At 38.2% G+C, this 24,756-nt stretch overlaps 1 protein-coding gene across 40 annotated transcripts in view; it reads left to right on the forward strand.

Annotated features, from left to right (window-relative positions):
* The window catches only part of LOC137219987 (uncharacterized), a 134,821-nt gene that overhangs the window by 74,366 nt on the left and 35,699 nt on the right, over positions 1-24,756 (forward strand). For 13 of the 40 annotated variants that reach the window (XM_067729415.1, XM_067729411.1, XM_067729417.1 and 10 more), the window contains 2 exons: positions 14,571-15,166; positions 16,814-16,902. The exons of 13 other annotated variants lie outside the window; for them this stretch is intronic. In XM_067729415.1, the coding sequence (XP_067585516.1) occupies positions 14,969-15,166; positions 16,814-16,902 (287 nt within the window). In that variant the 5' untranslated portion in view covers positions 14,571-14,968. Of the gene's footprint in view, positions 1-8,529; positions 8,586-9,840; positions 9,970-14,570; positions 16,029-16,813; positions 16,903-24,756 lie in introns of those variants that run through there. 14 more of the 40 variants (XM_067729426.1, XM_067729431.1, XM_067729428.1 and 11 more) reach the window with 10 other exon arrangements.

Below are 24,756 nucleotides of genomic sequence, written 5' to 3' on the forward strand. Positions count from 1 at the left end.
AAATTGAGCACAAGGTACAGAGATTTCCCACATATTCCTCTTGTGGGAATGCAATAAATTGGTACAGCCACTGTGGAAAACAGTACGGAGGTCCCTCAAAAGTTAAAAATAGAATTACCATATGATCCAGTAATCCCACTCCTGGGCATACATCCAGACAAAACTATAATTCAAAAAGATACATGCACCCCAATGTTCGTAGCATCATAGCGGCGTTATTTACGATTGCCAAGACGTGGAAACAACCTGAGTGTCCATCAACAGATCAATGGATAAAGAAGGTTATATATATATATATATATATATATATATATAATTTAAATTTATATATATATATATTTACATACATATATATATAAATACTACTCAGCCATAAAAAAGAATGAAATTAATTTTGCCATTTGCAGCAACATGGATGGAGTTGGAGGGCATTATTCTAAGAGAAACAAGTCAGACAGAGAAAGATAAATACTGTATGATATCGCTTATATGTGGAATCTAAGAAATAAACTAGTGAATATAACATAAAAGAAGCAGACTCACAGATATAGAGAACAAACTAGTAATTGCCAGTGGGGGAGGGGGGAAAGGCAATTTAAGAGTTGGAATTGGGGAGTGGGAAGTACAAACTATTGGGTGTAAAGTAGGCTCCAGGATGTATTATACAACAGGGGGAATATAGCCAATATTTTGTAATACATGGAAAGTAGTCTTTAAAATTGTATAAAAATTTTTTTTTAAAAAAAGATACTTCTTAGCTGATAGAAGCTTTAGAAGTCTACAGAGGCAGATAATTTTAAAATTGCAGCATATAACTTCTGGAGCCTGGCTGACATTCTCATAGGAAGCCGCATGAAAATTACTTTCAAAGGCATTCATCACCTTAGCTTAAAGGAGTCCGTTCCTTCAGTGTGTATTAGTCCATGGTGCATCCTTACTTTGACTTATCTGTGAGGTTCACTTCTCGCCCCCAGGAACAAAACCTGCAGAGGGGCAACTTGTTTGGCTTGGGAGCCTGCCCAATATGAAAAGTTTGCAGGCAAAATCAGAAAGAACAGCTGCAGGAGGAGAGATGAGGGTTGCTGACAGCTAACGACTCAGAAAGCAATTTGCATGAGAGCCTTCTGTTTAACAGGAGGCAGCATGTGCTGGGCAATGGTTTACCATCCACTGCCAAGCTGGTTTCTACACCCTGAGTCCTCATTCCATCAAAACACATGTCCTGAGGGAACGCCCAGCCACCAGCTTCCACTTACCTGAGTTAGCATGATCTGCCATCTAGAATTTCAGAGAGCTTTTCGTTTATTAACTCACATGAACCTACTTTATCCTGAGGCTCTGGATACTAGTCCCATGCAAACTGATTTAATAACAAACATTTAAGTGCAAATCCAAGGTCATCTAGATAATATTCTTTGACAGCTTATTGCATATGAGGCACTGCACTGTGCACTTTTTTATACCATATCGGACTCCATAACAGACCTCTGAAGTGGGTGGTTAAGTTTCCTGCCAAGGGATCCATACACAAGAAACAATAATCAGAAAAGACCAAAGTATTATTTATTACTAGTGAGCTAGCCGCTGTTACTTCATTTTGGAATTCTAATTGAGGCTTTCCTTCTCTCTTTCTCTTGCCCCCAAATCACAGATGACTAGGTCATGGGACAAGCTTAAGCTAACATGCCTTATTCTGTGAATCATAAGCTGAGCTACTGGGACAGAACCTTGTGACACGTTTGTCACTTTCAAATGTAATAATTCTACCCATTGCTCCATAAGTGTTCTAGTTACTGACCAATAACATTAACAATTCCTCTTCCAAGAATAGGATGGAGGGGAAAGGCACTGGATCTCCTATGCCTCCCAAACATGTGAAGGCCAAAGCATGGTGGGAGGAGAAGCATATCTCTTTGTAATATGTTTTATTCCCTGTTTTATAGATGTGCATATAGAAGATTAGAAAGGCTGAGTAACTTGTCCATGTCATGTAGCCCATGCTTTTAACTTTTTTATTATACCACTTATCCTTCTCACCTATCAATTTGCCTTTTATACTGATGTCCTGAGAAACAGACCACTGTATGGTATAGAAATGAACAACCATAAATAAGCTGGAAATGCATTTCTATTTACATTAACTAAGATAGTCACTTGTTTCTTTTACGTGAGGTCCTCCACCTTTTTAGGGACCTGAGTAAACTAACGATGTGCTTCCATTGATTAAACAAGAATTCTCCAATATTCCATAGAAGAATCATACATTTCTTTAAGCCCTATGTATGCTTCTAGGGTTTAGATTCTAAATCAAATAGGTTTCTGTTTTTCATTAAAAAAAAATGAACACAGGATTTCACTGGTAAATTTATTAACTTTTTTTTTTCTGTCTAGCAACAAGCACTGACTATTGTTGGGTTGGTGGACATAGTAGAGATGGCCATTCAGAAAATCACAAATTTTAGGAACTCTAGCATTCATGTAGCTCAGAACTGTAAGAAGAGACCAGAGGAAGATCAACATGCTTTAAAGTATATTACAAATCAATACTGAAATAGAGCTTAACATATAATTCATCTGGAAAGAAGCTCAGAACATGATTGCCAGTTATTTAATATTCTGGTCAAAGACAATGGAAGCACTATTAAAGTATGGCATTTTGACTGCCATTGGAAAGGTCAGGTTTCAAACAGCAGTGCACTAGTTGTGCTCAAAATGACTAAAGAATGATGAATAATTAAGTGAAGAGGAAATGGGAGACCTGCATTCTAATCTTGTTTTGGCCACTGATGGGAATCATGTGGACTTTAAGCCCATCACACAGTCATTTACCACCTTGGTTTTCTCACCTGTAAAAGGAGGGAGTGACTATAGTTATTTAATAATCCTTGATGATCTTTAGCTCTATGATTCTAGAAGCATCTTGATTTAATACAGTTTGACGATTTATGTCTAAAACTCTAGCAAGCAGAAAAATGTTCTTTTATTTCTAAAATGGACTTGACATTGTGTTAACAGAGCAAATGAAATCTTTTGAGGATTGTTCAAAGAATCACCAACTTAAAATTCATCTCCATTGTTGGTTTTTATTGTCTGTTTAACTTTTACTAGATCTATAATAGTTTTATTTATTTTCCTTTGCACCTGGACTGGCAGCCTGTGTGGTTGGAGAAACACATCACCACTTATTTTAGATACATTGTTATCAGAACCAACTCTGTAATCTTTGCTCTGCCTGTGAATTATTTATTTAATTTGATGTGTTTTTTCCTGGATTCATAGAATTTCCTTTTGTCATGATGCTTCTTTCCATTTATGGGACTGTAAATACAGCTGACTAAACCTCTCTAGTGGTCGAATACATATCAGGTCTTTTGTGTGAAGGATGCTAGCTAACCTTCCCGTTCATAGGCTGACTACATTTTTATTCATTTGCTTTTTTTCTACTCACCCCTGACAGTAGTATCTGTGGAATAAATAATGATACCTACTACTTATTTAAATCGGATCAGAAAACTTGACCTTTTCCTAATTTTTTACATTCGCTAGCTTTTTGGCAATATGCACCCCTATTTTTCTCTGAATCTCAGTTTACCCTCTACATGGGAATAATTATGCCTACCATACAACGTGGTGATCATAAAAGAAATTCTACCCGTCTACTACCATATTGGGGAAAAATATTTGGATTGACTTTTACCAGACTTGGAGGCACATGTTTGCAGTGGCCTGTTTGAAAATACTGACTACATGGGGTACAGTGGGATACTCTGAAGGCACCTTACAGAGGTAGATAATATCTCTCCCAGGGCATCAACACTAAAAGTGAGAAGCATTTTGATTTCTCATCAGGAAAGAAATGTTCTATGATGTTAATGGTTCTTAACTTTTGGTGATTCATTAAAATCTCCTGGGGAGCTTTTGATAATCTTAAAGCCCAGCCTGTAATTTATACCAATTAAATATAAATTTCTGGGGGTTGGACTGAGGCATTGGTATATTTTAAGGTTTGCAGAATGTAATGGTTAATTTTAACTGTCAACTCAACTATATCCTGAGATACACAGATACTTTGCTAAACATTATTTCTGGGTGGGTCTGTGAGGGTGTTCCCAGATGAGATTAGCATTTGAATTGGTAGATGGCGTAAAGCAGATTTCCCTCCCCAGTGTAGGTGGGCCTCATCCAATCTCTTGAGGGCCCCAAAAGAATAAAAAGTCAGAGGAAAGGAGAATTTGCTCTCTCTGCCTGAGTGTTTGATCTGATCCCCTGCCCTCTGACTGTGGCTTACGTCAGTTCTGAAAACTACAGCCCTGGATTTCCTAGTTTCCAGCTTATATTTAATATACAATATATTTAATATTTAATATGTTTAATATCAATTACATATGTTAAAGTAATTACATATATTACATTATACTTATTATATATCTCCTATTGGTTCTGTTTCTCTGGAGTATCCTGACTAATATGGTGCTTCCAATACACTGTAAATATTGAGAACTACTATATATGTTAAAATACTATGGCTAAGGTATTACAAAAGTGGATGCTCTGATAGTGTAGTTCTGCTTCTTAAATGGGCAACTCGATGAGGATAAGCAGCAATGTAAATTATTTTTTTCATTTTAAATGGTGGCCAGTCATATATATATAAACACTTTGGGAGGCTATAAGACACTAATTAAAAGAACTTATAGGATATAAGCACTAAAACCACATCGACTCGCCACTCAGAAGGAATTCTAGGCCCAAGATATAGAAACCTCCATACCTGAATCATTGGAAAAGATGTAGAAAAGACTCTAAAACTATTGAAATTTTCAGAGATCCCTTGTGACCCTTTCGGAGGTCATGATATCAGGACTCACTGGCCCCTGGGTCTTGTTTTGTAATACAGAGAGGGACCCACAGTTACATAGTAAATTGACACCTGAGACTTGGTTTTTTTTTCAGCTAGAAGTGGAAAGGAGAAATATCTTTCACTGAAGCAGAGAGTAGAGGTATAAGTGGGGAAGACAAGGTAAAGAAAGAGGAAAGAAAATAATCCACTTAGAGAAGACTTGCTCTTGGGGCAAGCCCTGGACATATAGTCATTTATATATCCTATTTCAGGATACATTGCATGCTTTACTGTAAGTAATCATTTAATGATTTGTCTTCCACATACTTTGTTTCATTAAAGAGATCCACTTCTGCTGGCATTTTGTTTCATGGGATCCCAGGCCCTTAGCCTAGTCCGTTAGTAAAGTATTTGTGGAATGAATCAGTCAATATGTCCTCAAACTCAGTACCCTTCTCAAATCAGTTACCTGCTTTATACCATAACTGAGATTATATTATCATAGTGTTAGGACTTAAAGGGAAATATGATCTCGATTTTAGAAGTTGATGTCATCTGTTTTATCACCTCATCCAATGTAAGAATTCATGCTATAAAAGTACTGGTAATCTGGCCTCTGTTTGAGCACTCCTCGTATCTTGAATGCTCTACTTGGTGAGTTAAGTCATCCAGCATACGAACAGCTATAATTTCTACAAAGTACTTCCTTATAGTTGCCTTCCTGAAGCATGTCACCCATTGGTCTTAGCTTGACCTGATGGAACTACAGAGAAAAATATTTGAGTTTCAAATACCCATGTTTGCACTTCACATCTTTGTAGTCCATTATCACACAACTGAAGTCTACTTTTCTTCAGGAAAACATCTAATGTTTTTTCCTAAAAATCCTGTGAAAATATGTCTGGGCCCTTCCCCATCTTGTTTATTGATGTTTGTACTTGCTTTTGTTTTCTAAAATACTCCCAAAAAGGCAATGCTCAGAACTGGATCTAGTGCTTCTGACATGGTCCTTTTGAGACAGAATGAGACAACATATGCAAAAAAGGAAATCTGTATTTCTACTAAGTATAATTGTCTAATTCTTATATCATAAAATCTGCATGTGTTTGTTTCAAAAATAAAAATACAGAATAGTATAAATATACAATATTTTATATAATAGAATATAGATATAGAGTAGTATGGAAAAAAAGCCCTGAAGTCATTCAAAATAACCCATTACCCAAAGAAAAGTACTTTCAGATCCATTCATCTCTGCTTTTTATCTCACTATATTGTGTGTATGTTCGTTTGTGTGAACATCACACAAACATACTAACATATACATGTAGTTAACCTAAAAAAAAACTAATGTTTTAAACCCACTTTAAAATTTAATGTAAGCATTGGACATTATTACATAGTTATAAATTTAATTCTGCATCAAAGTTTGCAAACTCTTGGCTGACTAGTTAAATTCAGCCCATAGACATTTTATTTCCTACCCCCCAGTCCCACCCCCGGGCCTGCACAACATCTGAAAAGCCTAGGCATGTTGCAACTTCTCCTGAAAAGTGGACAGTCTGGTGATACTTGGTGTGCAGCCTTACCTGGATGTGAGGGAAGTTGAAGCGCAGGTACATCTGATGCCCTGGGAGGTTTTCTCCAATGAGAGCTTCATCGTCAGGGTTTCCTGTTTGATGCAAACAGCCTTCAAGAACAGCCCCTCCTGGGTGAATTTGTGTTCCCGGAACATGATCATTTTAATAGCTGTAGCTCTAGGCAGTGGCTGTACCACCATTCATTTCATAAACCCCCTTTCGGTAGACCTTAATGTTGGTTCCTTGTTTCTCCTATTATAAATAGTGTTGCAGCAAATATCTTTTTCACCCAGTTGCTTGATAGTCTTATGATGAGCTCCCAGACTAGATGTGGAATTGTGTGGCCAAAGTAGACTTCGAGGTCTCAGAACTTGTTTTAGTCTTTTAAACATCATGAGAACCACAAAAACAGCCTTTATTTTTCACTTGCACTCTGTTAAGCAAACACGTGACCACTCTATATGTAAAAACAATTTTTAAAAATAGAGTTGTTCAAAAATATATAGTAATTAAATTAATATTTTAGGGTAGAAAAATTATAAAATACAGAAAAATGTAAAGGAAAAATATAAATACACTTGCAGAACTCTGAGATAAATATTATCTTTTCCATTTTTGCATTTTCCCACATATATAAGCATATATATTTATATAAACATATATATTTACATATATTTTATACATTATTTAATAAGGCTAAGATATACTGTTTATATAATTTTAATTTCTAGTACCTTTTCACCTAATGTTATGACAATTTCCCACATGATCTAATATTCCTCATTTAGAAAATTTTAAAATTATTTAATATTTCAACATATGATATCACTTATTTAAACAATGCCTTATTGTTGGAAACAAATTATTTCCAAGTTTTTCTTTTTTACAAATAGTATTCCAGTTAGTGCCATGGTACCTAGATTTCTGTGAAATCCTTAGAATAAATCTCTACACATGTACTCACTAGGTCAAATATCCAACTCGTACAATTTTTTAAAACTATATTCAGACCTTTACATTCACAACTCTATTAAGTATATTGATTTCATTTGTTTTGCTCTTTTGTTTTCACCCTGTTGATAGGTAGGCAGATAGAGAGAGATAGGCATTTCTTTTAATTTAATACGTCTCTCATTGATCTTGTTGCCTCATGTCTCTGCCTCTTCTAAATATTTTTGCACAGTTTTGGCGTTAACTGGGTGTTTTGCCAAAAAGTCAGTTCAGTGCTCCTCAGATAGTTGTTCAGTACTGCCCGCCTCTTCAGGTGCTGAAAAAGGAAATTCTAATGATTTGTTAACACTTGTTAATATAGATAAGAGTAAGGCCCCAATTTTCTTATGAAAGCTTACTACTTGGGGCTGTTTTCACAGAAATATCATAACATTATATGCAGTCAAGTTGCACTGATATTCCATATGAGGAAACAAAATCTGTGAAAGGATTTAAATATGAAAATAATTATGTAAATGATAAGTATTATTTATTATTAAGTATAATTAGTAGTTGTCAAGCAGATCCTTTTCTCCCAAAGAGCCACAAATCTTTCAAAATGAATGCTTGCAATTAATAATATTTAGATAGGGGAAAAATGAGTTTTTCTCAGCTTTTCCATCATAGCCTAGATACTGCCAGGCAAACAACTTGATAGAATCAGTGGAAGCTTAAACAGGTGATAGTCTCCTCTTGCTCTCCAATTTATCACTAAATGGCTTTTCTGTGGATTGCAATCATTGAAAGGTTGTAATTGTAGCCTTCTGCTGTATTTACCATTAGAAAATTTCTTTTTACATGGAGCGTGCTGTTCTAATAAGCAGTGGGTTTTTCACAAACTTGTTTATCATTCACAATGATTAGGTTCCCCCTTATTTGAACTGGTGCATAAAATGCCACTTATGTTTTTTTTTTAATTTTTTAATTTAATTTATTATTTTATACAGCAGGTTCTCATTAGTTATCCATTTAATACATATTAGTGTATATACGTCAATCCCAATCTCCCAATTCATCCCACCACCACCCTCCCCTCGCCACTTTCCCCCCTTGGTGTCCATACATTTGTTCTCTACATCATGTTTTTAAATGATTTTTTCTCTTTGCCGTTCCTGTTAGTGTAACCGGAGGTGGGGTCTAGCTGCTCGCCGCTCAAAAGCAAGTAAAGAGGCAAGGTTGGTGGAAAGGAAAGTTTACTTTGTTTTGGGTGCCAGCGACCAGGGGGTGTGGGAGGGAGGACGCCTGTCCGAAGGCCAACTCCCTGCACCCACCCAATCAGGGGGCAAGAGCTTTTATAGGCGGAGGGAGGGGGGCTACACGCAGAAACAGCACAGTCAGCTCTGACCGTCATCTTGAAATTGGTCATCGGTGGTCTGACCAGTGTCATCTTGATTGTTTTAAGTACAGTTAGTCTTCAGTTCCAGGGTCGGTTCGTTCTCATTTCTTTGAGGCCAGTTCTCAGAATTGTGAATTGTGGCAGCTTATGTCATGCCTACAGTCTGGTCATCAGTTACTTAACTTCTTCACCTAGTGGGGTTTCACACAGCTCACAGGATATGGCTCAGAATAGTATCTATAGCCACTGAGGAGGAACTAAAGGTCCTTAACTTTGCTTACTGATAAATTATTATTGTTTTGTCCTGTTTGACTGCTTTTATTTTTTGCTTCTGCATTTTCTCACTTCTCTGATTAAACTTAATTTTTGGCTAAAGTTTTTCCACAGACAAAAAGCAGGCAGAGGACATGGTTAGGGGAAAGGATCATAGGGTCCTGCTCTGTCTCATTAGGAGTCTCATTTAGGTGCATAGTTAATGTCTGCATCGCTTGGCCTCTGCTAGAAAAGGAGTGAGGTGCACAGGACACCCGCGGCCTGCTCAGAAAGCCTACACACATTGGAAAGGGATGGCGGTATCTGCCACACTGTCAACCTGTTCTACTCGGTGTGCTACTGCTGTTATAGCACATGCTGAGCTGTCAATAAAAATCAGTCAAAGCATTCTGTGTAGCCTAGGGAGGTGTGGGAAAAGGGGTCATTCCAGTTGCATAAAGATGATGCATCTGGTTGGCAAGAGGGCCCATATTCATGTTAAATCATGTATGGAGCCTCTGTCGTCCTTCCTGGTCCCCGTTACTCATCTGTTCAGGTCTCCCTGCCTCCCTGACCGCCTCCCCCATCTTCCCAGCTGCTCATCTCTGTACTTGATTCAGAGTATCTATGAGAGTCGGCCCTGAGCTGCGGGGCCTGATCTCTGCAAAAATGGATTGGTCTGTCATGAGCCGCACAAAACAAAACGAAAATCAGGAAACGAGTGAAAGCATCTGTGAGCTAAAGTGGAATAATTATACCTCGGTACCCTGTTTATAAAGATATATAGCAGGCTTCCTGCCATATTATCACCCAGTAAGTGTACTTTTTTTTTTTCCTTTTAGTGAAGAGAGAATGCTTTTATGTCAATCTATTCATGCTTAAGACTCACAGTGCCTGTTGTCTATAACTGTGAGATACAACTCGGGAAGGATATAGATGGAGTATTTGGCTTCAATAAAGTGGGTGGAGCAGGAAATGGGCCCTACACCTGGCCCCGTTTACAACGAGTGACTTGTTAAAATGAGCATCTATACCAGGAAAAATTAATCAGCATATGTAACCATAAGGAAGGTGGAAAGTGTTGATCACATACATTGCTCAGGTGCTGTCAGAGAGATTCCGGGGCTGATGGAGGCTATACAAGCCCTAGCATCAGATGGGAACAACTCTCTCCCCCACAAGCTAGCCCGCTTTCCCCCTTCCTAAAGGCAGGCCCTTAAAAATGTGGTGTCTGGGGTGGTCCTCTAATTTTCCCTAATCTGTGTGTGGCTGTGGAATGGGTAACGTGCAAACAAAGTGCAACAAAGGGTAGTGAAAATGACATGAGCTCTGGAGTGAGACAGAACTGCATCCAAATCCCATCCCTATCATTGATTTAGTTACGTAAATTGAACAAGTTCCTTAAATTCTCTGAACTGCAGTTGCCTTGTCTGTGAGGTAGAAATCAGGTCAGTCTTTACTGGGTTATTGTATGCATTATAAATAATATATATAAAAGGCCTAGCACGGCACTGACATAAAACAGACACTCAAAGTGGTAACTATTACTATAACTCAGGCAAACTACTCTGCCCAACATAGGCAGTTCTAAAGTGAAACAATATATAATAAAATCTTATTCAGAAGAACTTACAAGTAGGCAGTGGATTGGGTAGCTATATCCTATGGCTAGGTCTCAGTGCATCAATTCATATCCAAGGAGATTCTCAACATGTAGTAGATGCAACGTATTTCCAATTAATGTCATCATAAGAACTAAACCTTTGTATTTCTTTGGTTTCTAAGAAATTTTCAACCTTAATAATATGTTAGAGTACTTCTGGGTTTAGCTCTTACTAAATTATAAATGCTATCATTTTATACCTAAGATGCATGGTTCACTCAGTGCAGGTGGGGGAAAACTGAATGTTTTAGACTGGCTAACTCTGGCTTGCTGAAGTTCTGGTACACGGACTAAGTGGTGAAGTCAGTAAAGCTGATGAGGTTTCATTTCTAATTATACTAGGACTAGGTCAAGATGCTAGTTTCCAACTGCATATATCCTTTCTGATGATGATCTTTTTTTTTTTTTTTTTTTGCTTGAGTGTAAAGATATTCTTTTCTCTGTATTTTTGAGAAAATATTAGCTTGGCTGTCCCAAGCTAACATATGACGTTATGAAAGAGTGACTTCAGTGACTCAGTGCTTCCCACTTGGTAATTTCTCTCACCCTCAGGAGTAGCCTCAAATGCTAGCTCCCATCAATTACTGGATGCCCCATATTTTCCCAGCATCATTATAATCACTCCTATCAATTCAGCACCTGTAATGAGCCAGGCTGCTTATCCATTTACAACCTTCGCTGTTTTATATATATTAGCTCAGTTTGCTACCTCTTGTCCCCCTCAAGCCAATATCAAATGTTTATTAATTAGGTAAAAATGGTATTAACCGCTTACATCAGGAAGGGCAAAAGGGTATCATCTTGAGTGCCCATTTTGAATGAGTGGTAATGTTTGGCAGAAGCACTGAATTAAGAAAAAAATTTAAGCTCTGTCCAGCCTTAGGGGGGAAGAATGCCATGATTGATTAGCAGTGTCTGCCTTGGTTAAAAGAAAAAAGAATAGAAATAGGTTGAGTGACTTGCAGGACGGAAAGGATGGGGATTCTCGGGCTCAATTTCCTTGCTGCTTATAAGCTTCTTAGAGACACAGGTAATGTTTCAACTTTCCATCATGTTGCCACAGTGTTCATTTCCAAATCATTTATTTCTTCATTCCTCCATTTATTCCTGCTGAGTTCTCCTGGACTCAGAAACTTCACACACTCTATTCCCTTATGTTGAGCCTCACATACTTCCAAGTGGCTTCCAAGTGGCCTCCAAGGGTGGCCTTGTCCTGTTTATCCCGAGAAATTCCCCCAGGTTAATATGTGTCGCAACGTCTTTGTCTTTTATATTATAGAACTTGTATGAATTTGTAATTATTTGTTAGAATGTTTTCTTGTTAATTTACCGTTTCCCTCACTGAACTCTAAATTCCATGAGCCCGAGAACCGCATCTCTCTTTTTGACAAGCCACCTTATTTATACCCAGCACACACATCTGGGAAAGAGTAGACATTTAATAAATATTTGTTGAAACAGCAAATCCACTAAACTTTGGAGATTCAAACTTAATAAAACATGGATCCTGGCTTCACAGGACTCATATTGTAGTGAAGCAGAAAGTTGATTAAGTAAATGATTATGATGCAATGTGATAAAAGAAACATAGATGTAAGGAAATATCACTGCCTGCCTGGGTCAGGGGGCAGGTGTTGGGGACGCATTCTAAAAGTGATGTCAAGATTGAAGAGTAAGGAGTAAAAATGGACCTTTTAAGAAAAATCAAGCGCTGCAACTTGTGCGATTTGAATTTGATATGTTCCACCATTAAAGTTTTTTTTAAATCAAGCAGGGTATATTAACATGCATCTGTAGTATTGCCCTAAAAGCATTTTAAAAGAAATATGGATGTCTTACCTACAGAGGCACACAATTAGGCTTTTCCCTCAAGGTATTCTTAGTGTTAACCCTTTATATTGCTTTTTACTTGATGTACCCACTAATTGTTCTGATCCAGTGGCCTTTATGAAATTTTTGGTCATTTGCAGAAGTGTCAGTGGGGATTATGTGAGCACGAGTCTTTCAGAATTTTAAGTAGAAAATGGCTCAAGCATCTCCTACAGTTAGGGTACATGTGGTTACAGTAGAATAATTTAGAGAAGTGAAATTGGGTTTGTCTCTTTAGGTTTAAATATATGACTTGGGGATAATAAAGGAAAATCATTACTAGCACAACAAGGGATATTTAAAATAAAAGATGGTTTTAGGTACACCACTAACTTTCTTACAGCGTCAATGATAAATTGTTAGGTATTATATTGATGGTAGCAGGCAGTAACATGTCCCTTTGTAGTTGAAGCTTTTTTAAAAAGCTTATTTTTATTTTTTTAACAACTTTATTGGAGTATAATTGCTTTACAATGGTGTGTTAGTTTCTGCTTTATAACAAAGTGAATCAGCTATACACATACATATATCCCCATATCTCCTCCCTCTTGCATCTTCCTCCCTCCCACCCTCCCTATCCCACCCCTCTAAGTGGTCACAGAGCACCGAGCTGATCTCCCTGTGCTATGCAGCTGCTTCCCACTAGCTATCCATTTTACATTTGGTAGTGTATATATGTCCATGCCACTCTCTCACTACGTCCCAGCTTACCCTTCCCCCTCCCCGTGTCCTCAAGTCCATTCTCTACATCTGCGTCTTTATTCCTGTCCTGCCCCTAGGTTCTTCAGAGCCTTTTTTCTTTTTTTAGATTCCATATATATGTGTTAGCGTACAGTATTTGTTTTTCTCTCTCTGACTTACTTCAGTCTGTATGACAGACTCTAGGTCCATCCACCTCACTACAAGTAAAGCAACTTCATTTCTTTTTATGGCTGAGTAATATTCCATTGCATATATGTGCCACTTCTTTATCCATTCATCCATCGATGGACACTTAGGTTGCTAGTTGAAGCTTCTTTTACAAATAAGCTGGGGGGTTTTTTTTGACTCGATTATATACTTATTCTTTTATAAGGCAGAGAGGAAGAAAGGGAGGGATAGACTAAGAAAGTATGGAGCAAAACATTTCCTTAAATCACATTTAAAATAAGGTAGAGTGTAGTAAAATACAGGAAGGTAGACTGAAAGGCAACAGTAAATTTTTTTAAAGAGCTTTTATAATTATATTACATCACTTGACAGAGCTGTAGTGCTTTGTGTAGGCCTTTAAAACTTCCCCCAAACATGTTCATTCACCTTGATTTAATCATGTGCACAGAAGAAGTTCCTTGTTGGGTTGGTAAAGCAGAATCATATCCAGGCTCTAGCTAGATCCAAACACTATTGCAGTTCTGTACAAACCTGTGTGGTATGTACAGATAGAAACAATGATATGTAAACCTGTTCCCCTTTGGTACATTGATCATTTCCTAAACTTATTTCACCTGTACCCACCACCCCTCCACACACACACACACACACACACAAAGCGCTAATACCCCTGTAAGATATATTAAATGTGTTGATTTGGATAACTAGAATTTGATCGACAGAATTCCTCCAGCAAGAGGGAGTTTTAGGTAGAATGGAAGAGAAACTCATGGAAACGCTTGAATGGTCCTTTCCTTGATTCCACAAAATGAGTAAAACTGATCGAGGCCCTTTAATATGCAGCATCCATATTGCATTTGTTCTTACATTTTATGCTGTAATTAAATACAGAGTAAAAGTTATTGAGTGAATATTAAGTTTATTGGGTAGCTGAGTTGATAATGGTATTTTATTTTTGTGCATTGGAAATCTATGTACATTTATATTGTAGGAATATGGCAATGCCCCAAGAAAAATGAGAAATTCACTGGTAATTTCCCACCCAAAGAGAGCCATTGTTAACGTTTTAATATTATATACTCTGTGTGTCAGTTTGTTTTTTAGTCAAAAATGGCATCTTATTGCTTGAATTTGCATTTCACTGATTATGTGATAAAAACTCCTTTTTAGGGCTTCTCTGGTGGTGCAGTGGTTGAGAGTCTGCCTGCCGATGGAGGGGACACGGGTTCGTGCCCCGGTCCGGGAAGATCCCACATGCCACATGCCGCGGAGGGGCTGGGCCCGTGAGCCATGGCCGCTGAGCCTGCGCGTCCGCAGCCTTTGCTCCGCAACGGGAGAGTCCACAACGGTGAGAGGCCCGCGTACCGCCAAAAAAAAAACAAAAACCTCCGGTTTAATTTAATTTTTCTTGAGGTAACATTGGTTACCGCCTCTCAGCTCGAAATTCACTCTTTTGTTACTTGCTCTGTGAAAAGTGCTATGGGTCCTTTAAATAGTTTTTCCTTGGCCAGCTCGTGTGATGTTAGGCTTTCCTAATTGATGGCACCTGAGGAAGGTGTTGCTTCGTGATGCCCCGGTGCTTGCTGGGAAGGTTCTTGGTGGCATCTTCAGCACCCACTCACTCCTGCAGCACCGAGGGCGTCCTCAGCCCTGCTCCCGGGGCTCAGAACTTCTCCAGTAGTCGGCTTCAGCAGTGCGCAGAGAGAGCAGTGGACAACAGCTTCCGTCAGCATCTTCTATCACGCAGTTTTGGAGTAGCGCCTCAGGTGAGAAATCTCCCCGTGCATAGCTTAACTGGAACCCTGGAATGTGGATTTCCAGCAACTTACAGAGGGCATATTTCCAGAAAGTTCCACCGTGAGACACCACAGCAGCTTCTTTACCATCCAGTGAGCCACAGTCATGCCCTTTTCAACCGGGTCTGGACCTCAGTCCTGTGGGCAGGGAGGAGGAGGTCTTCTTTTCAACTGGAGGGTTAGCGGCTCTCCTTATTTCTGCTAACTGTGTGTTTTGGCGTTCTCTTTACTTGTCGCTGGCCATTCCTTCCTTACTCTAATCCTCTTTCATAAATTAATAGTTTTTTCATTACACTTTCCATGCTCAAATTACTGTTTGTTTTTCTTCTGGTTGGACCCAGAATAATAACTAAATAATCTAATATTAGTGTGTTATTGTTTTATTTTAAACCCGTTTTTCACATTTTTTTGTTTCTACATCATTATTTTAATGGTTTCATAGTAGTCCATGTAGTAGTAAATACTTCATGCCTATTGTTATATAGTTTATAATATATGTTTTCATTTTCACAATTGTAGACAATGCTTTAGTGAACATCTTGGTACATATCCTTTGCTCCTATCCATAATGATTTTCATTAATTCTCAGTCATTTGGACATTTTAGTCAGAGGCAAATGATGAACACACCACGTAAAGTGCTTTATATATTTCCAGGGGAATACTGAACATATTATTTAGTGCCATAGCAAAACATCAGAAAAAAGTGAGGAAATCATGATTTTTATTGTCTTCTGCCAAACTCTCATAGCAAGAATCTGAAAAATCTCTGGTGAAACACAACTGAAACTAGATTTGAGATTGAGCCATTAAATCCCAGTTATCACCAATCACTTCTGGCTGCTTCTGATTAAACACTTTCTTTGTGTTTACGATTGGGGAATCCACCTCATGAAAAGAATGGCAAATGGGAAAGAAGTAAATGATTCAGAATATCTTGGTCGTTCCTGGGAGAGAGTGCTCTGACCAAGCAAACGGTTTACCTGAATGTCTTAAGCAAACTGAGCTTGGCTGATTTCCTGTGCTTACAGAAAAGAACCGCTGTAGCTTCAGCTGGAAACCCTAAGCCAGTGGCTCAGTGGTTGTTTTTTTGACGTGCCTGCATCACAGGTATAAACAATCTGCGATGTTGAGCTAAACATACCTAAACTGCTGACGATCTTTCAGGTTAATTTAAACCAACAGGGAATGATCCTGACTGGCAACAATAGAAGATTCTCTCCCAGCAGGAAGTGCATGGGGGCATCCCTTCTAGATCAGACATGCTTCAGAGACTGCTTCTGGAAGCGGTCGTCTTAATTGAATGTCTGTTTCTGAATGTTTGTTGCTCACAGATGTTTCTCACCAACACTGTTGAGCCTTTTGGTGGTCTCTAAAAGAGGCTATGTTAATCTCAGAACAAGGAGATACAACATATATGACGTGTAATCACACTATAATGATAAAAATAGACACATGCCATCATTATTGTCATGGGCATTATCAACAACACAACACAATCACTGTAACTTATTGGGTACCTGTTATGCAGACAACATGTCTCTTGTCCATGGATTAGTGTAGTTAATCCTCACAAAGCTCTTAAGAAGTAAGTACCAATAATATCCCCATTTTACAGATGAAGACACTGAGGAAGAGAAAAGTTAAGAATTTGCCTATGATCTGTTCAGCCAGTACACAAATTACACTGCCCAACTCCAAGATCAGGTGAGTACAATGGCCTGAGCACCATGCTTTACTGCTTCTCACATATTTAGGAGCTAAAAGAAATCAAGTAGTGGACCTTAAAGAAAATCTTCCTCTACCTTCGTTCAACTCTTTTCGCTTTCATTTTGGTGGAGTCTGTGAGAGACTTAATGTATCATGTAGAATTATCAAGTTAAATGACTGCATTTTCCCCCTTAATTGACCATTTTGAACTGAATTGCTTGGATTTATCAGATTTTTTGTAATGCAGTATTACCAGCCTCTTTTCCACCATCACTACACCTGAAAAATAAAATTCACACATATGACATTCTATCATGTGCTTATCCAGAATTAATGCACAAAGCTGCATAAGTAAAAATCTGTGGTTTATGCACAGTTTCTTCCAGGCCAGTTGCTGTGTCTCCCAGTCACCCTAGGGTCTGCAGTTAAGGACCTGCAAGTCTAGAGAAACTGAGAGAGACGTGTTGGCTTGGCCAATAGATCTTGAGCACCTATAAAGTGCAAGGAGCTGGATCACTGTGGTGGACTTGTCGGGGATTTAAAAATTATAAGACAGCCTAGGAGACAGGCTTTGACACCACTGACAAAAAAACACTTCAATTACCAGGCAGTGAGAAAAGGAGGGACGTGGGTAGACGACCATGTCAGCAGGGTGTGCTGCGTGTGGCCCATCTTCAAGTCTCAGTTGAATTCCGCTGTTCAAATGTGGGCCACTTGTGGGAAATTCTGTACCATGAGGGTTTTGCTTAATGTTTAAAAAGTCTTACAAAAAGATGAATAGGAGACATAGCAGGTGGCAAATCAGAAAGTTGTGTCTTGTAAACAGGGGGAGGTCAATCCAACCTCCAAATCCCCAAATATGTCAATATCCTATAATAGAGAATCACTATCAGGGAACTTGCTGTTTGTTTATTAGTGGCAGCATGGCATAAAATCAGGATAATTCAGCGTTTAAAATCCCTTTGTTTGAATTTATGACTAGTATAAATACTTCTAAGATTATATACAAGTTGTGTCTTGTAAACAGGGGGAGGTCAATCCAACCTCCAAATCCCAAAATATGTCAATATCCTATAATAGAGAATCACTATCAGGGAACTTGCTGTTTGTTTATTAGTGGCAGCATGGCATAAAATCAGGATAATTCAGCGTTTAAAATCCCTTTGTTTGAATTTATAACTAGTATAAATACTTCTAAGATTATATACATTTAAATTTTTTCTGCAACAAGTTAGACAGGATCACAAATTCACATGATGCTCAAAAGAACACTCAGAAATATTTAATGAAAATCTTCATTCTAGTGATGAGGAAACTCTAGCTCAAATAAGAAGCAAAAAACCATACTCAAGCAAACAAATCTGTAAAAGAGTTGTAATCAGAAATATCCAGTTGTCCTACCTCCTAATTTTGTGATCCATCTGCTTTCACCATCAGTCAAAAAATCTGATTCTTTGAATAAAGAACTTTGGCTTGGCTTTATAGAGTAAGATTAAAAAAAAAGAAAAAACCAAACACTTAGGCAAAGGAACAAACAGCCAAAATTAAGTAAATCTGGGATTTTTTTTAAACCAGCGTTGTCTGCATTGTTATTTTGGGCTCAGAGCGATAGCTTGATGCCAAATTTAAATGGAAAGCATCATCTACTCCATATTTATAAATCTTTAGATTCCACATGTGTCATGAAAAATGTAAGTAAATTTTATAATAGTAAGGTGTGTGGGATTAATTTGTATTCTATGTTGAAAAGCTCCACGGTAGGCAATTAATTCATGAAACACCAGCGATTGCTGCCTTAAGGGCTACATTGCTAGATAAAATTACAGACCTCAAATCTTATTATTACACTGGTATCTATTTTTTGGTGGGGTCTAGGGAATATATAATCTTAAATTGAATATTTACCTAATCAGTAGGCTAAGGGTATCTTCTGGGTTCTGCCCCCTTCGACTCTAGAACACATTGTCTAGTTGTGAATATTAATATGCTGCTTATATAGTTGGGTACTACTGCTTACTGTTTTCACTTCATGGCACACTTATTAAATGATACTTGTATGCTATACTAGAATAAACTAGAAGGGATCTAAGTGGAGCTTGGTAAAAATTGTATAGCCTTTATATTAAACAATGATAAAGTAAAGCAACTAATATAAATAAAAATTTAAAATAACAAGCCATAATAAAGTATAAAGTATTGGGGAAGATATCAAATACTTAATTTACATAATTTTCAAGTAATGCTTTTCAGGATTTTTAATGAGAAACTTGTAGTTGCTTCCACAAACATAAGTGTTTTTTGGTTTTTTTGTTTGTTTTGTTTTGTTTACCAGGTCTTACTCTTGAAGTTGTGACTGTAATTCTAATCAGTGTTTTAATAACATCTATTTTTGATCGTCACATTAGACAAAATTTTAATCATTTTTACGATCATTCAAAATTTTTCAAGCCAGTGTTTTTAAAAGAATCTAGTTTCTTCTTTCTTTGGCACACAAAAACTCATTGCAGTATCATCTGATGATGTGTATGAGACTGATTTCGTTCCAAGTTGGTGGTTGCTTTTATAAGGTATGTCCCAATAATGATGGTAGAAGGCACAGACTGTGGTAGAGCCTTCACATCCACTAGGCGGTCATATCATCTTTACATGAAGACAGAGATGGGCGGGTAACCACCTAAAGCCACGCTGACAAGGTCTCCTGGGACTCCCGCCCCTGACCTGCTGTATCTTTGCTCTGGATCATTAGTTCTTGTAGCAGTCCTAGCAATCTCTTGTTCACCATGAGCATTGGCATACTCGCCGCTGGCTGTTGCACAAGTTGATGCCCGCTGGTTGAACGGCGAGAGAACTTTGATGGACCCATGGGTGTGGCGTTTCTCACTGTGTCTGCCATCCGAGACCACTTTTGACCTTTTGTCTGACTCACTCTCTCTGGTAACCTTCCTGGGAGACCCTAGAGAGGCTATTTGTGGCTGAATGTGAATAGTTCCAGGGTTCTGGGTAACCCAGGCTGTAGCAGGCAGCCCCAAGGGTTGAGGGGATCATTATCTCATGTCCCACTTACAAACATTAGATTCAGAACTGTATACCTAAGCAGACTGCTTGGTACCCTCTGATTCAGGTATGTGACTTAAAACAGCCTTGAAGAACTTTGAAAGTAATATAAAAAATGGCAAACTTCTCTATTTTACCCTTTCTTTACCTAGACTAAACGTGCAGCCTCACAGGAGCTGAGAACATATTTATTCTTTATCTTTTACTTAAGACACTCAGCAGGAAGGTAACACACTTTGAATGAAAAAGGACAATTCAAGTTAGGTTGGTGCTTTGCCTAAGCCAGAAAGGTTTAGGGAGAGAAATTGAGGATGAAGAACAAAAGAGACAAGCTTTTTTCTTTTCTTTTTTTTAACCTCTGATGGTTTGACTTAATTCTATTATTTGAATGATTTTGAATGGATTTTGACACACCCACATTTAAATATAAGTTCAAAAATGCATTCTAAAGTCAAATGGAAAGTAATTTGTGTGGTCTTGTTATGAAAATAATTGTTTTATTCTCTGTATACTCCAGTCTCTCCACTCATTTATTCATACTTGTATTCATCTATTTAAACATCATTCATATATTCACAAAATATTTGTTACTGTGGATACTATACCTGGTATTGATCTAGGTGCTGAGCTGGAAAGGTGAAAAAGTCATTATCATTACCTTGGAGGGTCTCCCAGTCTTGAGGGGAGTCATAGAGGTTACCACATAATTATTGTACAGTTGGACAAGTATCATTATAGTCTTATGAACAGAATATCAGGAGAAAAATATTTTATTTAGTCTTATTATGTATTTGAGTATTCACCTGCCCAAGATGGAAATCTATCTAATAGAGTTTGTGCTTTTAAGGACATAATCCAACATGATATTTTTTATTTGCTGAGATCTTTTCTCCATGAAGTGAATTAGGAGCCCAGGCTTCTTCTGTGTCCTGACTCTATTTCCTAGGGCCTCAAAGCCTTTGGAATGTAATTGGAAGACAGAGGAGAAAAGCGTGTAGAGGCTCTGCTCTTAATCACTCCATCCCAGAAGTGACATTCATTACCTTTGCTCACATTCCATTGACAGGGTATACATGCAGGAGGTGCTGGGTCCTGCAGCCCCGGCAAGTTAACATCTAGCAACAGTTTTACACAGAGGAAGGCTAGTGAGCTCTTTGCTGAATTGCTCACATTCTCTGGACAAAAGTAAGGAAGTCTGTGGCTGTTTATCCCCTTCTCAAATATATGCCTCATTTTTTTCCATCTCTCTAACTCTAATCATGGGCAGCAATATTTCTTCAATATTTTATCCACTCACACTGTCCAGGGAGGTTTCTTCGGCACAACAAGCAAGGCACACTGGGTTTATTTTTATAGCACACTTCCCACAGTCGTATCAGATAAATGCATTACATCTCACCAGGTGACTGCTGAATAATCTCACAACTGTGGCTTCCATGTGAAAGGCAGAGATGATTAGCTTCCAAGGTGTTTGTGGGCCAGAATTGCTCTGCTTCCCTTAACTAGGTAGGTTAGTACCTGTTCGAGTTCTTTGAGCTTTGTATACTGTTCCCTTGATTCACAGGAAGAAATCATAGACTTAATAGTCTGGTTGTGAGGATTAAATTAGATATTTTATATAAATTTCTAAGCATGGCTTTAGGCACATATAGAAAGCAATCCATAATTGAGGCTCTTGTCATTGCTAATTAAGGATAGGATATTAAGCGAAAATGGAAGTGTCCTTTTTGTGGAGGAGGATGATATACTGAAACATTTAAACGTATTATTTCCTGTAACTAATTTCTAATGAGATTTCAATGTGTGATTGCTGTCTGATTCCCCAAGAGAATGGATTTTCTCCCTCACCTTATCACATAGATATTGCCTGAATAAGGTCCTAATACCTGTAACTGAATTCACTTTTAGGATTGCACTATCCTTTAAGAGGCAGCAAAATATATTAATAAAGAGTGTTAGTTCTAAACTCAGATTTCAAGTTCTAGCTGGGTTACTTATCAGCTGTGTGACCTTGATCAACGTGTTCCTGAATCTGTGAATGTTAGCCAGTGATATTCCTTTCTAGGGACATTATGCTGGGAATGAGATGATTTATATAAAACACTTAGCAGAGAAGATGGCATAGAGCAAGTACCTAATACATGTTACTTTAATCGTGATGATTACACAGAATATTGGGATTGGGGTCAGATGACCTGAGTTTATATCTGTGTTCTGTTGCTTTTAATCTTACTGAGCCTGGGTCTCCTCATCCATAAAATGGGGCTAATAATATTCTCTTCACACAGTTGTTATGGTGATTTTAATGTATGTGAAAGTTCATAGAATCTTGCCTAGAACCTGTAAAATATTAAATACGTGTTAAAATTATTTTATTTGCGGTATCTGTGGCCCTAGGCAAGTTGATCTTCCTCTCATATTGATTATGCCTCCTATTTGGCCTGTTATAGTTAACATCAAAAAAAAAAAAAAAAAAAAAAAACAGGGCTTCCCTGGTGGCGCAGTGGTTGAGAGTCCGCCTGCCGATGCAGGGGACACGGGTTCGTGCCCCGGTCCGGGAAGATCCCACATGCCTTGGAACAGCTGGGCCCGTGAGCCATGGCCGCTGAGCCTGCGCGTCCGGAGCCTGTGCTCCACAATGGGAGAGGCCACAACAGTGAGACGCCCGCGTACTGCAAAAAAAAAAAAAAAAAAAAAAAAAACCAAGAAAACAAACCCTCAAGCAACTCTAAAAAATAGTACTATATCTAACATTATTATTTAAGAAGAGGATGGCATTCTGTTCCTGAAGGATTTGGCCATTGGAATTGTGGAGGAAGACCATCTTGGGATTTGTGTGGTGACATTTCTTAAATGCATGGTATAGCATGGGTTGCTTTCATCACACAGTAGGGAAATACTAGTATCTATAATTTTATAATCCCTAACCCAGATTAACTTTAAAGCCATTAGTAAAGACGAATTCCATTTTGATATTTAGTACCCTGCTAGAGTATCTCTCACTACAGAAGTTTAAAATAAGCATAAAAATAAATCCAGAAACAGATAAAACTAGCCTGTGCTGTGGAACACCATATTCCCAGGCAGTCCAATCTGAGGCCCACAGTCAAAAAGGATTTTAATCTATGAACTATGTCTACAGTGGGTGTTGATGGGAGACAATTGACGCCTTTTTACCCTCCCTCTGTCCTGAGGTGGTTTCTAATTCAGGTTCGATCATTACAGCATTATAGAGAAGCCCTGCTATGCTAATATTTTTCTTAGACTTTGAACAAACTCAGACACCATAAGATTTTTTTTTTTTTAACAAGGAGGGAATCCTGAGAGCTTTCTGTGGTATCTCTCTTGTACGCCTCCTGTTCTCCTATGTGGATGCCCTTCTGTATCTTATATCACTTCCCCAGTTCAAGAATCCTTCAAGAGTAGCCTCAAAGCCCATCTCTTCTTTGCAAAGTTACTTGTTCCATATTGCTTACATAGATCTCTCTTCTTCCAACCCCCTTGAAACACTGTTCTTATCTTTCAGTTGAGTGTTGAATCACAGAATTTCTATCATAGTATTTAAGTATTTAAGTATTATTTAAGTAGCGCAGGGAGAGGCTAATCCTTGAAATCAGGAAATAATTATATCTTAAATTATAATTTACAGCTCCGTGGCAGTGAACACAGTGGCTAAATAAATAACAATTTAATTAAAATGGTATGCAATGAGGGCCTTACAAAAATGCCATTAAGAATAACATCGTTTGCATAAAACTGAATATCTAAAAACAGCTAGATAACTATTTAACTTTCCAATTGTATGCATAGATAAAGCACAAGGATTTGCCCCTTAGGATTTTATTTTCCATGGTAGGTCATTTCAGATGCTTTAAGTGACCCTACAGGCATCTTTTTAAGATTACCTTTGGACCCTGGTTTTTCATCTTGGGACTGCCGCCATGTACAATCCTAAAATGTTCCATAAAGGCTCAATCTTGCTTTTATTTCATGAGCCGTTTCCATTTAGTTAAAATTAAACTCTCAGCTACAGGACTATCTCCGAGGACTCAAAGCTTTCCCCTCTCAGTTAAAGCGTCTAACCTGCTAGCTTCCTGAGGGCAGTGAGCTCAGCGTGAAGCTGAATGACAGTGAAACCCCAAAGTGACGTGACATTGCTTCATTCCAGAATGGGTGTTCCCGGACGGCTGCATCTAACATATGCACAAAATCTCTCTCTCGATTTGCACTTCCAACACCATTCCTAAAATGTAAGCATTGTTCTTTGGTGTCTCACAGGTAGCATAAATTAAATGGGATAGTTTTTATATTGTGTTCCACCTCCATGTAGATTTTTCTTTACTGGTTTCTACATGTGTCTCAAGTTAAAGCACTGTTTCCTAACTATCTCACTCCCTCTCCTGTTTACCCTCCTGTCCCTCACTTGCATACCAGAGCACAGTAAGCAGACACCTTTCCTAGTATCCACCATTGATCCATCCCCTATTGCCCTGTCCTCATAGGACCTGATTTGATAGGAAAAGATGTTCATTCTCAGATATTTACCAGCATGAGTGAGACTACCAGTGCTTCATCCTTTCATTCACTGTGTTAGGTTTGTAAGAGACACTTAATCTCTTTTGGCGCCCAGCTGGAAATCCATAGGGAGAGAAGGAGCAAACAGGTATGCTGCTAATTATCAAATAGGTTGTTATGATGGGACACAGAACAGGGAATGAGAGCTCACCTGGTTGGAAGCAGGTGATCAGGGGTTTGACTTTTTAATAACTTTATTGAGGTACAATTTACACACAATAC

Source organism: Pseudorca crassidens, chromosome 2 (genome assembly GCF_039906515.1).
Source record: "Pseudorca crassidens isolate mPseCra1 chromosome 2, mPseCra1.hap1, whole genome shotgun sequence".
Taxonomy (NCBI): Eukaryota; Metazoa; Chordata; class Mammalia; order Artiodactyla; family Delphinidae; genus Pseudorca; species Pseudorca crassidens.